This window comes from Pinus tabuliformis, chromosome 3_2 (genome assembly GCF_031772625.1).
Source record: "Pinus tabuliformis cultivar Carrire ecotype Pingquan chromosome 3_2, CPIR1, whole genome shotgun sequence".
In the NCBI taxonomy this organism is placed as follows: Eukaryota; Viridiplantae; Streptophyta; class Pinopsida; order Pinales; family Pinaceae; genus Pinus; species Pinus tabuliformis.
The window spans coordinates 346,014,665-346,029,860 of NC_142302.1; the positions used below are offsets into that span (position 1 = coordinate 346,014,665).

The following is a 15,196-nucleotide window of genomic DNA, read 5'->3' on the forward strand; positions in this document are numbered from 1 at the left end:
TAGAACAATAGACCTTGCTCCTCCACCAAGTCAGCCTTCCGGAATGATTCAACAACCTTCAATAGTCTCTTCTTGTCTAGCAGTTTCAACACAACAACAATCCAGAAATTTGAGTTCCTAGCGTCAGAACTTCGACCCCTAGCAATAGAATTTCGGCCAACAACAGAACATATGTTTTGACCCTTCCAGCCTCTTAGCAGCTTCACACGTGTGTGTGAGAGAGAGAATTTCAACTTCTTATGCTTGAGAGAGACCTCCTTAACTAGCCCTTTTCTCTTCTTTCCTTAAAATTCACACTTTTTCTGGCCCTAGAAGTTGCAGATCAAACTTGGTGAGTTGGTGTGTCAAAAGAGGTCAAGTTGCTGCCTTTATATAGGAGTTTCTGCCCCTTTGTTTAGGCCAACTTGTCTAGTTTGAGGCTGACTTGATGGAGGAGGCCTAGAAGAGCTAAAATACAATAAAATAAATTTCTTTCTTGACAAATAAATCCCATAAAGGGTTCTTTACATTATGACATGGACAAGGATACTTGACATAAACCTTAGAAGCCTATGATGGAGGCTTTGACCTATAAACAAATGACCCAAGCATGAAATCCATGCTTTAATAAGTCCATTTCTTTAACAATAAAATTTCTTTTTCTTTCTTTTGACAAATATATTTCATTATGACTCAAATATAATTATGAAGACCGACACTAGTTACTTTCTTCAACACTCCCTCTTAACTAGGAAGGTATTCATAATATATATAGAGGTACATGGAAGATCTCCAAAACGAACTAAGAAGAGTTCTAGCACACTCAGTGTTGCTGATTAGAAACTTGACCTGGGTATTCTATTCGGGTGGGACTAAGATGGACTCAAGCTTTCAGCCAGTCTAGGTAACAATAGGCTTACTTACTAACCACCAACCTAGGGATTTAGGTGCGTATCCAAGGTCGGATCTCCATGACCAACGCCACCCTCCCTCTTCAGGATTTAGACAACAACACATAGGCCAACCAAATGTTCTCCCAAGCATCCGCCATTAGATGCTTCAACTCTCCATAATAAACTAGATATGTCCATTTGTCCAAGCATGCTTCCCAAGTGTTCAACGTTCTTATGGAGAGATTTACCTCTAGAAATACAACCCCAATTAGTAATAAACTTTCAAATATATATATACAAGTAAACACAAACCTTCAAGGTCCTCAATTATCTTGATGCCACTTATTCATATACAAATTGTCGGAAACTTTTCTTCTTTCATTTCTTCACCAACACCAAGACATCCTTAATACCTTGCAGATCTATTCATTCTCTGATTTCTTCTACAAGGTATCCATCACGACTATCATAATATGCCCTCTGGGGAGATGTACTCTTTTCTTTTAACCATACTCCCTCTTAATGTTGGGAGATCAACAATTTTCATCTTCTATAACATCGGAGAAGCTTCAACCTTTCACGACTTCATCAAGGTTATCTTAATCATCATAACTTCCTTCATCATGCTCATACGAACATCTTCAACATCTTGAAGATTATGTACCTACAAATCTTCAATAGCAAGTACAACCAAATACAAATTGAAGCATGAAGTTAACTATATCAAAATCATGTCAATATAATGGAAGCATCAAAATAATCAAATACTTTAGACATCAAATACCTAAACCTAGTTAGGTTTATAATCAGTAAGAGACACATACTAGATTTCAACCTCTTGCCAGGGTTTTGTTACTAACCCTTAGACTCCATCTACGAGACACAAAGCCTTAGATATCAATAATTCAATCAAGTAACAATTCTAGTATGCATCTAAGGTTTCAACAATTTTAGACTCTACTAGGATTTGTTACAGACCCTATAGATTTTATTATCAAAACTAAAGCATATCAGAAAACAATATCATCATATCCTAGAATATCAATTTCTACTAAGGTTTTGTTACAAACCCCAGAATTCACAAACTAAAACATGAGTATCAATAAGCATACTTACATATACATAACTAGGATTTCATAATCATGCACTAGCATATCACAACAATATATACCAGGGAAACCCAAGACACAAACATCAATACATTAAAGTTAGATATACAACAATTTTGACTAGGCTAGGGTTTTGATCAGACAAACGAACATACACCTAGGGTTTCATTCCTAGGATCTTACTTACAAGGGTTTTGTTCACAAACCCTAATTCACCAAACCTTAAAGATCTATGGATTCAATACATAATTTAGACATTAAAAGTAAACCTTAAAGGGCTAGGGTTTCTATCATAACAATAACAAAACCCTAAACATCAAAAGAATATGATTTCTAGATTTCATCAACAACCCTAAGTAGACTAGGGTTTCATAATATTGACATACCCTTAGCAACAAGAGGTTGGGGTTTTGTAGTGAACCCTAAAGGTTAGGGTTACACAAGAATGATCAAATAATATCATGAGAGTAGTTTCAATCTAATGATTAATCACCCTAACAAGAATCTTTGTGATTCAAAATCCTAGACATAACGATGTCAATAATGTAATGCAAATTTCAAAAGAGAATGAACATACCTTTTACATGAAAAGAACTTTTTAACAAAACTTATAGTCTAAGATATACCTTGATTTGTTCCTTACCAAACCTTGTAGGACATCAATTTTTTGAGGGGATTTCTTTGTAGCATAACTTCCTTCATGCTTCAAGTTTATTCTTTGAAGTCTCCTGCATGACGTTCATGTATTTTGCAATCTTTTCCTACCAAGGAAAGTACAAAGAAAAAGTTATTAGTATATAACACAAACAGATCCTGATATGAGAGAAAAGCCGAAGATGAAAGAGGAGACAGAGAACAAGATACTCATCTTTGGTAAAATGGTGAGGGCTCCCTCTTAATCCAATCTTGAGGGATATCAATAACTTATCAAAATAATTCAAAAATGTTCTAACAAGACATGTTAGACCTACAAATTCTAGAAATCAGAACATAAAGGAAAGCAATACAAGACTAAGAAGGATATATTGGATAGGACTTAGTAGTATAAGTCCTTGACTTCCGATTCCTCAGTTTTGTTCTTCTTTGATGGAGCTTTTTCTGCAACATTTGCATGTCCTCTTTCCCTCTTCTTATTCCTTGGATTCTCGGGATAATGACTTCTATAATGACCCATCTTATGACAATTGTAGCATTCAATCTTGGATAGGTCAACCTTCTTCTTTGGTCCCTTGAACTTCTTGAAGGTTCCTTTCTTCTTGTGATGAGTGGAATAGGCATTAGAGATGTTTTTTTCTTCGCCCCCCTCCTTGTTGTTTACTAACGATACTCAAGCTTCTTCTTGACTGCATGCATTCCACATTTGCTCAGATGTTGGTCTCTTTCCAACTGATAAGTCTTGCTGCAAAGGCACTCCAAGATTTTGGTAGTCCTAGAAGAGCAGTGATTACCAATGTTTTAAAACTCCGACTCCGACTTCGACTCGGTATCGACTCGGCCAGTTTGATTTCAATGACTTGGTCGTTCTAAAAAATACATTAAATATTTATTTTTTTATAAAAAAAACATAATTTTGAAGATTTTCATTCATGTTTCCAAACACAAATCTTTAGAATATAGAGAGAAGACAACATATGATCAAAGTAGGCTCATGAATATATCCATTATATCAAAATGGCACCCAATGCATATTCCAATACAAAGTTCATACTTAGCTACCAATGCCAGGATTCTTTTCTGCCTCCGCCTAAGGACAATCACTAGACTACAACAACAATAATACCAATTCTCTACCCCTAATGAAGTCTCAAAACCCTTGATTTAATTCTGGTCATGCTCCAGAACAATCAAAGGTAAATATGTATTTATTAGTCCATTGTCAGAACGTTTGCCTTTTTTAAAAACATTGTATGACTCAATGCATTGTTTCAGTTTTCTAATTCATGCCACTAGGATAACCATACTTCGGCCTTGTAATTTTCAAAACTTTCTCACAGTGATAGACTACTTTAGGGCTATAAATATGCAATAAACAACAACCCAACCATTGATATGTAGGAGGCGGAACAACTTTTGACAAATCTGCTTCAAGATTTTTGTCAAAGAGCCAAGCGACATAGTTGTTACCGCGCTGGTTGAGTCATTACCGAGTCGACTGAGTCAATGATTGGCTCGGTAACAACCAGGCCATCTGTTCTGTTTCGGCCACCAAGCCGACCCGGCCAGGCATTGGCTCGGTCTGAGCCGAGTCGGAGTCGACTTGGTCGTTTTTTAAAACAATGGTAATTAGGAGCTCCTTTTCTGGGACAACTTCATCTGTTGCTTGAAGTTCATTTCTGATTCTAGATATCCTTATAAAGTAGGATGATACAGTGTGATCTTTTTTCATCTTAATAGTCCTTAATTCATTCTTGAGACTTGCTATTTGACCAATGTTCTTGATGGTGAACAATTTGGAGAGAGCCTCATACACTTTTTGAGTGGAATTTATGTTGGATATGTATGGAATTAGGTTATCCTTAAGTCTATCCAGTATAACGTTCATAACCAGGATTTCAATTTCTCTAAACTTTGCTTTTTCTGCTTATTCATCTGTAGGCTTCTTGATTTTTCCTCGAACGAGATCCAAAACTTTGTTCTCTTCGAGAATGAGGTCTATTCTCTTTTTCCAGGCCCTGTAGTTGGAGGCTCCTTCTAGTTTGTTTTGTCCCTTCATTGAGTTTGATATAGTTCCTGTAGATAGTAGGCTTGTTTCTTTATATGATTCCCTTTGATGACCTTTCCTTGATCTCCTTTTTCTTCAATAGATCTCCAACCTGCCTTTTTCTTCCTTTTTCACATTAGCTCTGATACCATGTTAGAAAATCGAAAAGGCAGAAAGATTTTCTCTTGTTTATAATTACTTGTAATTTCTTTGAGTTCTTATTATCTTTCTTATGTTATTCTTTTATCTTAGTTCATCAAGCAATTATCACTACCAAAACACGAAGATCAAGGACACCAGATGTAGGCACTCAACTCGGCTAAAACCCCTATATAGGGGAATACCCAGTCAAAGAACTCTTCCTTCAGTAATTCAAAATGAGATGGGCCAAGACCTTAGACCAATAGACCTTCCTCCTCCACCGAGTCAGCATTCCAAAATGATTCAATAGTCTCTTCTTGTCTAGTAGCTTCAACCCAACAACAATCCAGAAATTCGACTTCCCAGCTTCAAAACTTCGATCCCCAGCGACAGAATTTCGGCCCAACAACAGAACATAAGTTTGGACCCTTCCAGCCTCTTAGCAACTTCACATGTGTAAGAGAGAGAGAGCATTTCAACTTCTTTTGCTTGAGAGGGACCTCCTTCTTCACTAGCCCTTTTCTCTTCTTTCCTTGAAATTCACACATTTTCTAGCCCCAAAAGTTGCAGATTGAACTTGGTGAGTTAGTGTGTCAAAAGAGGTCAAGTTGCTTCCTTTATATAGGAGTTTCTGCCCCTCTGTTTAGGCCAGCTTGTCCGGTTTGAGGCCGAATTGGTGGAGGAGGCCTAGAAGAGCTAAAATACAATAAAATAAATTTCTTTCTTGACAAATAAATCCCAAGAAGGGTTCTTTACATTGTGACATGGACAATGACACTTGACATAAACCCTTGAAGCGTGCAAGGGAGGCTTTGACCTATAAACAAATGACCCAAGCATGAAACCCATGCTTTAATAAGTCAATTTATTTTTATTTCTTTTGACAAATATATTTCATTATGACTCAAATACAGTGATGAAGACCGACACTAGTTACATTCTTCAACAGATCATGTACACATCATTCTCTAAGGAAACATGTTTAGTGCCTAAAGTTTACAAGTTGGCATTCCATTTTTGTGGCTGCATTTGAGTAGAATAATGAATGATGCAATGAAGTAAAAAATGTTGCCAAACACACTTTGTTTAAGAGTTATTGTACATTCTTTAAAATCCTTTTGTTAGTTGAGAAAGAGACTACACAACATTGTTAAAGGAAACTACTGTAAACTTGAGACTCTATATTGAGGAATTTTTGTTCCTAAATTTATGAGATACTTCACTATAAATTTAATATATGGAAGTTGTTTCATTGAAATGGGGAAGGAGTTGATGTTTTTCCAGATATATTTAGTATCACAACTACCTAGATTATTTTGTGATTCTGTATATTGTACTAGTATACTAATACTGATACGTATCAGGAAGCTCATGTAGCATACATGTTGAGCTTTGATATGAAATATATGGCATACATTGGTTGTAAGGAAGTTGATATCTCCATTACTATTGAAGCTTCTGTTTATGCTTGATTCGGTTTCAGAGATCGATGTTCTAGGATGCTTTGCTATGACAATGAAGAAAAAGCATTAGCATTATTAGAAGTCGAATGACAAAATGTCATTGTTGCATGGGAACTGGTCCTCACCCTTGGGAATATCATTGCCTGTGTTTTCCTGACCTCAGGGACCTGGGGAGTTTAGTGAGAAGTTCTTGCTTGGAAGGGAACATCCCTGATGATGTTGGGAACTTCCCCCACGTTTCTTAGATGTTTCCTGTCAAAAAATAAGAGGTACGGAAAAATTCCTTCAATTTCAGGGATGTCTGGATGTTCCCTATCTAAACGAGCACCGATACACCAGTTCTCCAGGAAAAGCTTTCACTCACTAGTTTAACAACAGAACCATGACAAATATTATCTAGGTAATGTGTGGTAGAATACTATGTAGTACGTTTTTGTAATGGGGGATAATTACAACAGTTTTAATTCACATGTTTGGTAGGTTCTTGTATGCCATGATATAGTTTTTTTTGGGTTTTATTAGTGATGCAGGTAAGGTCGTCAGGACCCATTATTTAAGAATTGTGACTTTTAATGAGTTGTATCATAACACTATGTTTTAGAATCTCTGTTTTTATTTTTTTAATAGTTTGACTTTTTAGAATATTTTTTGGTGTCACTATTCGACGCTGCTAGAAATTTGGGGCTACTTTCCAAAAATCCTTGGTTCCACTGTCCTCTGATCCCATTGTCTAAAACTCAGTGCATCACTGCAACAAGCTAATTTTTTTTTCCCTTCTAAACTTGTATCGTCTTGTTACTTTTGATTCTGGCTTTGCAGTTTGTATTTCTTTCCTTCGTTTTAAAAATTTACATATGCCATTGCTACTATTTGTCATATTATCTACTGTCATTTCTTTGGGATTTATACTCTATTGCTTACTGATGTTCATTGCCTTTCTTGAAAGCATAATATCAAAGATTTTCACTCATTATTTTTGCCTTCCTATCTGTTGACCACTACGTGTCAACGACCCATAGCAGTACACCCCATTTTTTCGCAAAAGGGATAGCGCCTGATCAACGTGTTCGTGCTGTTCAACTATCATCATCAGCCTGATCATCATGTTATATTGTAAACCCTTTCTGCATGTGTAAATTGTAAATAATCTCAGCAGATCCGTGTTGTGTATGTAATTGCCTAGGTAAATTTAATTTTCTAGTGACGATCTATATTCTGGGAGGTTTTTTGTCTCACCCATCCATTCTCAAATGGTCGACAGAGTTTTCCTTCAGCCTTACCCCAAAGCCGGAGTGGATTTTGTCACTGGGATCTTAAGGGAGTCCTAGTGTTCTAGATCGAGTCTATGTAAAAGTGATTTGGGAATAATCCTAACTATTTGGTTAGATTATTTTATTACAAATTGCTTGGTCTGCTGGATTATATTTGTGTCGCAGAATTGGGTAGTCTGTGAGGGTCTTTTGCAAATGGATTTTCTCCCTTGAGATGTAAAAAATGTAAAAATCATGATGTAAAGTATCTTGAGAGTTAGAAAAATAATTTATCCCTTCATAGGTTAATTAATTAAATTTTCTGGCCAAGATTAATTAAAATCCTAAGCCAAATATTTAATTAATTATGTACTAGGTAAATTTAAATTTTCTGAAGACAAAATTCGTGGGGCATTTAAAAATTAAGTTTCAAGAGGTCCAGGGACTAAGGTTAACTGATTATTTTGCTAAATTTTAAGCCTTTGGTCTTTGGGGTTAAGTCAAAGTCAAAATTTTGAGGAAATTAATTCAAAAAATTAATTTTTGAATTAAATAAAAATTCATTTAATTGAAAAATTCGAATTTCCTCAATAATTTAAAATTTCGATGGATGAGATTAAAAGAAATTTTAATCCTCATCAACGGTCGAGATTGCTCTGACGAGGATCACTCGAACTAGCCGTTGGAGGATTTATCTTTAAATAGGAGGTCATTTTGTCAGTGAGGATCATTCGATCTCTGGATCGTGTACTAAGCTCTCAAGCTCTCTTGTATACTTTTTTGAATTAATGTAAAATTCTTTGGGGTTTCAACGTGCTGTAGTGTTCCTCTTCATGAATTTATGGTAACATTGCTTTAATTTCTGCTTAATATTATGTGAAAACTATCAATCAATAGCTCTCTTAGAATAATCCGAATACATGTTTCTTATTCAGTTTGTTGGATCTAGGGTAACATTTTTAATTTTGATTGAAATAGCATATATCTCTATTTCTTCAGAATTTTATTGTTGTTCTATTTCTCTACTTGATTTGATGGTTGATGTAGTGTTTGCAGAAGATCTCTCAGGTTCTCATTGAGCGTTTGGGGATAGTTATCGGGTGGACCAGCCAACTCTCAACACATATTTTCTGAAGAACCTACTTCATATAAGCCTCAGAATTTATCTAACGATAATATTTTTTCTGCAGCGTGATTTTGGGCTAGTACCTCTTTAAAATTTCAAAATCTTTTAAATGTTTTGTGGAAATTTTAATAGATCTAGCTATTAAGAGCCTCAAATTATCAGATCTGGGAGCGGGGTTGGACTCATACTCCTTAGATCTGATAGATCTGTAAATTATTTGTATAGATCTGTTATTTACTTGTGTAAATCTGAAATTTTGTAACATAATTTTGAATTTTAACACTTGGGTTTTGGGATTTTCTCTATTTTTGTACATATTGGGTATTGGGTTTTTGTCTTTTCACTTGTGCAGAAATAGATTTGAGAAATCAACCAAGAAAATCTTTAGATTTGAGCTAGATCTAGACCTTAGAGGGCAAGATCTGGGCTCAAAGATTGTTTGCAAGAATAGATCTGAGAAATCAGCCAAGTAAATCTTCAGATCCGAGCTAGATCTAGACCTTGGAGGGCAAGATCTGGGCTCAAAGATTGTTTGCAGGAATAGATCTGGAAAACCAGCTAAGTAAATCTTCAGATCTGAGATTTTTTCAAGCAGATCTGGGGGTTTTGAGACAGATCTAGACCCTAGAGGGAAATATATTGTCCCAAATATTTTTGCAGGGCTAGCCATTAAATATTTTGCAATAAATTTGAAGATCTGAAGCAAAATAATTTTTTCAGAACAAGGGTTTCAAGTTTTGGGGTTCCTAAGCCCATATCTGTTTTCTCCTAGCCCATCGCTAGTTTTATTGGGCCTAGTGCTAGCTCTCATTGGCCCTAGATTCCCTTGCTTCATTTCTGATTTGAATATTTGATTTTTTGAAGCTAATCATTGGTGGGTTTTTGCAGAAAATTTTGTAAAATTTTGAGTTTCAGATATTGAATTTTTTTTGGAACTGGGCAAGTGATCTTCAAGGCCTAGGGCCTAAGGGTTTGATCTCTAAACCATCTTTTTCTTCACTGTTTGCTACAACAGTCATATACCTTTCTAATAGTGGTGAAAAACACATCTAAGTGGTTTGAAATTAAATAAAAATTGTTAAATACATTAATAAGTCATTTATGTTTGATGTGTATCAAGAATTTGGCCTAGATCTACATTTTGGGTCATTGTTATCTCTGAATAATTCTGTTTCTGAAGTCTGAAATATAACAGTGGAAAAATTTCATGTGGGTTAGCCTAAAATCAGTTCCTAAGTTGTCTAATACATTAAGGAATTAATTTCTTGAGTTGGGCATTCATCATTAGGCTTATTTCATATTTTAATTGTTGGCTGTAATAAGTATATCAGATCTGATATAATTTCAGAAATCACATCATAACAGGCTGAAATTTTTTGATAATTCATGTGGGCAAGTTTGGAAAAATTTCAGTGAATTTTTGGCATAAAGATATCATTGATAGCTTACTATTTTCATTGTCATATTGCTGCTGTCATAAAGTTTTTCTTGCTGCTGTCCTAAAAATTAATTTCTGAAAATTAAGTACTCTGTCATGGAATTGTGATAAAATGCATATTCTTTGTTTCATAAACTGAGTAATTTTTTTTGAGCATCTGTTGACATTGATATTGAGTTGCAAAGTTGTTTTTGTTTTCTTTGAGCTAAATTGTATCAAGAAGATTTGAAATACGCTGGTGTTTTAACTATAGTATCTTCAAGAGTTTATTTCCTAAGTCTTCATCTAAAAAAAGGTGAGCATTTCATTTGGGTAATTGAGGGCTTTTGCGGCATAAGTGTTTTCCCATTCTTGAGTTTAACTTCATCTCATCTAACGGTGCATTTGCATATAAGTTAATTTTGCATAGATAAAATTTACTTCTAAGCATAAGTTTGGTCGATAAACAGATAGATCTCCATCCATCTTTTCTTGAGAAGTCTGTTTGAATAGTACTTAAAACAGTGACCTTGCAGTCGTAAGAGCCACAGTTCTCTGCAGCGCCAAAGGCACTGGGTATGTTAGAATTTCAAGAGAGTATCGTTAATCACAGTTTAGTGTGCTTCTCTTAATCTTCTCTCTACCAATTACTACAAAATCAGGTTCAACACAGAAATGATTGAAGGGTTCACATTTAAATAGGCATTTAACTAAAATTAACCAAGATTCTTGCATCTCACATTAGTTTTAGGATCTGCATTTCATATAAAATAGTCATTCGTCTAAGCAACAGTTGCTAATCGATTACTTGGTCTTAATTTCCCTAGCAAGATTGTTGACTCCATAAGGCACTGGTATCAATCGTTTAAAATCTAATCAAATCCTATAAGTCTTGCTAAATCTTAATCAAGTACTTGATCGCTTCACTGTGTCTTTCGAACTGGTTGGTTTCCAACTAGTTCTTCTTCATTCCACTTTTCCATAGGGTCTATCCCCCTTAGCCTACTGTAGGGAGACAGCTTAAACGGAGAAATTGGGGAGCAGGGGGGTTGTTATCTGAGCCGTTGTCGCGGTGCCTAGACATTCTGTGTGACAACACTATCCGCAATGGATATAAATTTAAACCGCATACAATTTTTTCTGAAGTATTTGGAGCTGTTAATCTCTTCAATTTGGTTATGGACAATTCTTGCTTTTGGTGTTTAACCTGTAAAGCATATTGACTTTCCGTAAATATGACAATGTCCTTAAAGAAACTTTGAAGGTTTATTTATGCAGCTATGTTTTATGTAACTTTCTCAGAGATCTCTGTTCAGAACTATGTAGCTCAAGAATTTAATAATTTGCCGGGTGTTGGTGTTATTACATGTGTTTTCAGTGCACCAAATTCACCTGGTATCATGGTATGTAATGTATTGGTTTTTCATGATTAATGGTCTATGTAACTTACTGTGGTTTATGATCTCGAAAGATACACAAATTTGTTTACAGAGATATTTTCTTAAGGAACCAATATTGATGTTATGCAGCTTTTTGGAAATCAGGCAATGGGATCTTGGCAGCTTCAACAATGTTGCCATCGTGAACAAGTCACCTTCATTGCAACTATTGGTGCCTTCATTTTTGTGATTCTGGCTGTATGGTCACTGATAATTTCATAGTTTTCAGCATCATTTTGATACATTAGAGTTGGATATTTTCATCTTCATTGTTTACTTTTGATACTGATTGTATTGTTGAACTCAAATTGATTGTATTTCTAATTATTTTTTAACATAGGTTGTATATTACATTCTTACTGATCCCTAAATCCTTTTGTCCAGCTTTGGAGGACACCATTATTAACTCCGTTTAAGCTTATAACTGTTTTTCTGCATGAGGCAAGCCATGCAATAGCTTGCAAACTTACTTGCGGCCATGTAAGTTTTTCTAGTCTCTCATTATTCCAGCTACAAAATATTATAATCTGAAGTGGTTAACGGTCAGCTTCAATGCACGGTATTGCAACTGTATTCAAATCATTTGCAAGTTTAAAAGATTCCAACTTCCAATTGTAACATTATAATGGTTAGCTTAGAAGCTCTAAGGTTCTCAACTGAATTTGAAACTATAGCCATGGCTAGCTAAGTCATCCCAAGGGTGAAGGGTCAGTCCATGAATAGGTAGCCAATAAAGAGGGGTAATTTGATATTAGGAAGAGAAATGGAAGTAAGCAGGGTAATGGTACTGATTCTATATTATCCTGAAATAATGAATGATGTAATGTTCAGTGTTCATCACAAGTGATTTACCTTTTTGTTATTTGTCCCCAAAATGGATATGAATGCATCATTCCTTAAAATACAGCGAGTGCTATAAAAACTGATAAATACCAGATCATGGTCAATGTCCAATAAATTATAAAGGTGCATAAATGATTAAGAAAAGGCCAAAACTTAAGTTAGATTTTAGAACTGGTTATGTGATACATGTTTTCAGCCTGTCAATATGGAAGTTGAAATAGATGAACATAAAAGTAGAAAGTCCCTATCATTATCTACAACACTTTCAAGCAGTGTTGCAAACATCCCGATTTTATTGTGAAATTGTGATTCTTTGGCGTAGCTGATGTTTCCCGATTTTCACTGATATTTTGTGGTATATTAATTTTGCCAATGTTTGCTGATTTTTACCGATTTTTTGGTTTTCCGTACCCTTGCTGATTTTTATTTCAATGCCGATGTTTGCAACATTTCTTTCAAGTTTCAACATGCATCTTGTAGAGAAAGTCTTGGCCAGAAAAATGCCCAAGTCTCCACAGTCACATTGGTGGATGGACTCTGCAATTTGAAGTTTGTGAGTTGGATCTTGCAACACTGTGTTTGTGACATGAACATGGCAATGTGAAGTTTGTGACCTGCAAATTGTGAGTTGGATGTGGTGACCAGTAGAAATGCAACTGGTGGTTTTGCGATCCATGGATTTGGTTGGCTGTGACTAGACCATTCTGTATGTAACTGATAACTGCATAATGAAGACATGCTGTTGAGATTCTGGAAATCTATGTGCAAGGTGTTGCATTTCTGCCCTGGTTTATAAATGTGCTCATAAACATGCAAAAGGAAGTAAAAAAGAACAAGAATCCAATCATTCAATACAGACACCAAAAATTCTGGGAGAATTCATGCTGATCATTCACTAATGTTTGAACTCAATACATGGCCATTTCTGATATATATATATATATATATATATATATAAATTGTAATTAGTACATATGATTATATATAAGCTCAGCATAAAATAAAAAATTAAAATTTGCCTTCCAAATATCGAAAAATTTCAAAATCATAAAAAACCACACCATAACAAAAAAATACTTGAAAAAACAAGCATTATTGATCTAATTACCTGCTATTTTGCCCTAGCTTTTTGATTATTGTGACTTTTGGCTCAATTTAATTTTGCCATAGCTTTTTACAATCTTTGTTCTATTTTTAACCAGTTTTATTTATTTTTAATATATATATATATATATCATAATCTCAGAAATGGTAATCTCAGAAATGGCCATGTATTGAGTTCAAACATTAGTGAATGATCAGCATGAATTCTCCCGGAATTTTTGGTGCCTGTATTGAATGATTGGATTCATGTTCTTTTTTACTTCCTTTTGCATGTTTACCAGCACATTTATAAACCAGGGCAGAAATGCAACCCATTGCACACCTTGGGTGAGGCCTCTTTTAGGTGGTTGATATGTCATTGTTTGGCTAGAGATTCTAGATTACATTATGTTAACCTATGATAGCAGAATAAAATTTTATCCAACCTTTGGTTCCCTTGCTAGGACCCTTTCTATGAACCATGCAGCTACAGGTATATATTGGCGTCCAACTAAAGAAAATATCTAGAATTGTTGGAATTAGAGTCTGGATTCTCGACAAATTCTTTTTTGCAGAAGTTGGGACGTTAGCCTTACCCCTGACAAGTTCAAGAGGATATTTTTGTTTCATGAGTTGTGCAAAGGCTATTTTGCGGAGTTTCATGTTAAATTACACAAGTGGTTGGATTGGTTCATTGACCAATGACCCAGGTGAAGGCATTGGTATGCTAGACAATAAGGAGCATTGAGAGATTGAAAGAATTGGATGTGGACTAGACAAGAACTGTTGATTTTTGGATGCCCTCTTATGTTGATGCATACACAGCAAAAGCTTAACAAAATTCACTGGAGATAGGAAGTCTTCATTTGACATTGTAAGAGAACTTTCCTTTAGAGGGTGCATAAAATAATGTTGTTTGAGAGGGTGCCAAACACCATACACATGGAAAGAGTACAGTGGGAGGCTCGAATGGGAGTGCTGTTTCTAATGGAAAAAATTTAGATGGAAAAAGATAGATGGGGAGTGGAGGAGATGACGACTCATGAGTCCTTCATCCAAGCAAAAATAACAAAGGGAACAACATCTCAAATGTGGAGAAGCCAGTGTAGAGTAAAAGTCGTCGAAAGATATGAGAAGCATTCGACATGAATGATATAGTAGAGTAGGTGAGCCCAATGGAGTGGATATAATTGTTTAGAAGCACGATATCACTGTTGAAATAGCTATTGGTTAGAAAATATGAAAGGAGAATGCTATTGAACTAGAAAGAAACAAAAAAATTAAGGTCATCATCACTAGATAGACCAAACCCATCATCACCCTTACAACAGAGACGTTAGAGGTGAGCAGGCTGTGGGGGTGCAACCATCTACATCATGTGGTGAAAGCCGACCAGATCAGGGCACTAGATCTCCTGAAAAGGAGCAGGCAGGACAAAGCCGGTTAGAGGGTGAGACCAGGGGGCGCTTTTGCTAGTGGAGACATGGATTTAGATATCAGAAGCCCGAGGAGGTTGAGCATGATGCTGAGAGCCCACAGGATGGTGAGGAGCACATCGATATACCCATTGTGGTAGAGGAGTCACCTTTATTAGAGACCTCTTTGATAGTCCCAGTTGACACTTTGGTGGAGAGGAAAGAGCCTATACACATAGAGCCATCTGTTGAGGGTGTGCCACCCATGGACGAGATGCCAACAGTTGCTGAGGTATCCGGAGCTATGACTGAGTTTATAGGTGATAGATGCCCACAA

At 35.7% G+C, this 15,196-nt stretch overlaps 1 protein-coding gene across 13 annotated transcripts in view; it reads left to right on the forward strand.

Moving 5' to 3' along the window:
• LOC149180894 (peptidase M50B-like protein) overlaps nt 1-15,196 on the forward strand; it is a 198,631-nt gene that overhangs the window by 51,211 nt on the left and 132,224 nt on the right. For 4 of the 13 annotated variants that reach the window (XR_016256980.1, XM_089416369.1, XM_089416359.1 and 1 more), the window contains exons 2-4: nt 11,382-11,482; nt 11,609-11,716; nt 11,903-11,998. Coding sequence is in view for 12 of the 13 variants with exons in the window: in XM_089416369.1 (XP_089272495.1) it covers nt 11,480-11,482; nt 11,609-11,716; nt 11,903-11,998 (207 nt within the window). In the remaining variant the exon portion in view is untranslated. The remainder of the gene's footprint in view (nt 1-11,381; nt 11,483-11,608; nt 11,717-11,902; nt 11,999-15,196) is intronic. The other 9 variants (XM_089416365.1, XM_089416367.1, XM_089416363.1 and 6 more) reach the window with 5 other exon arrangements.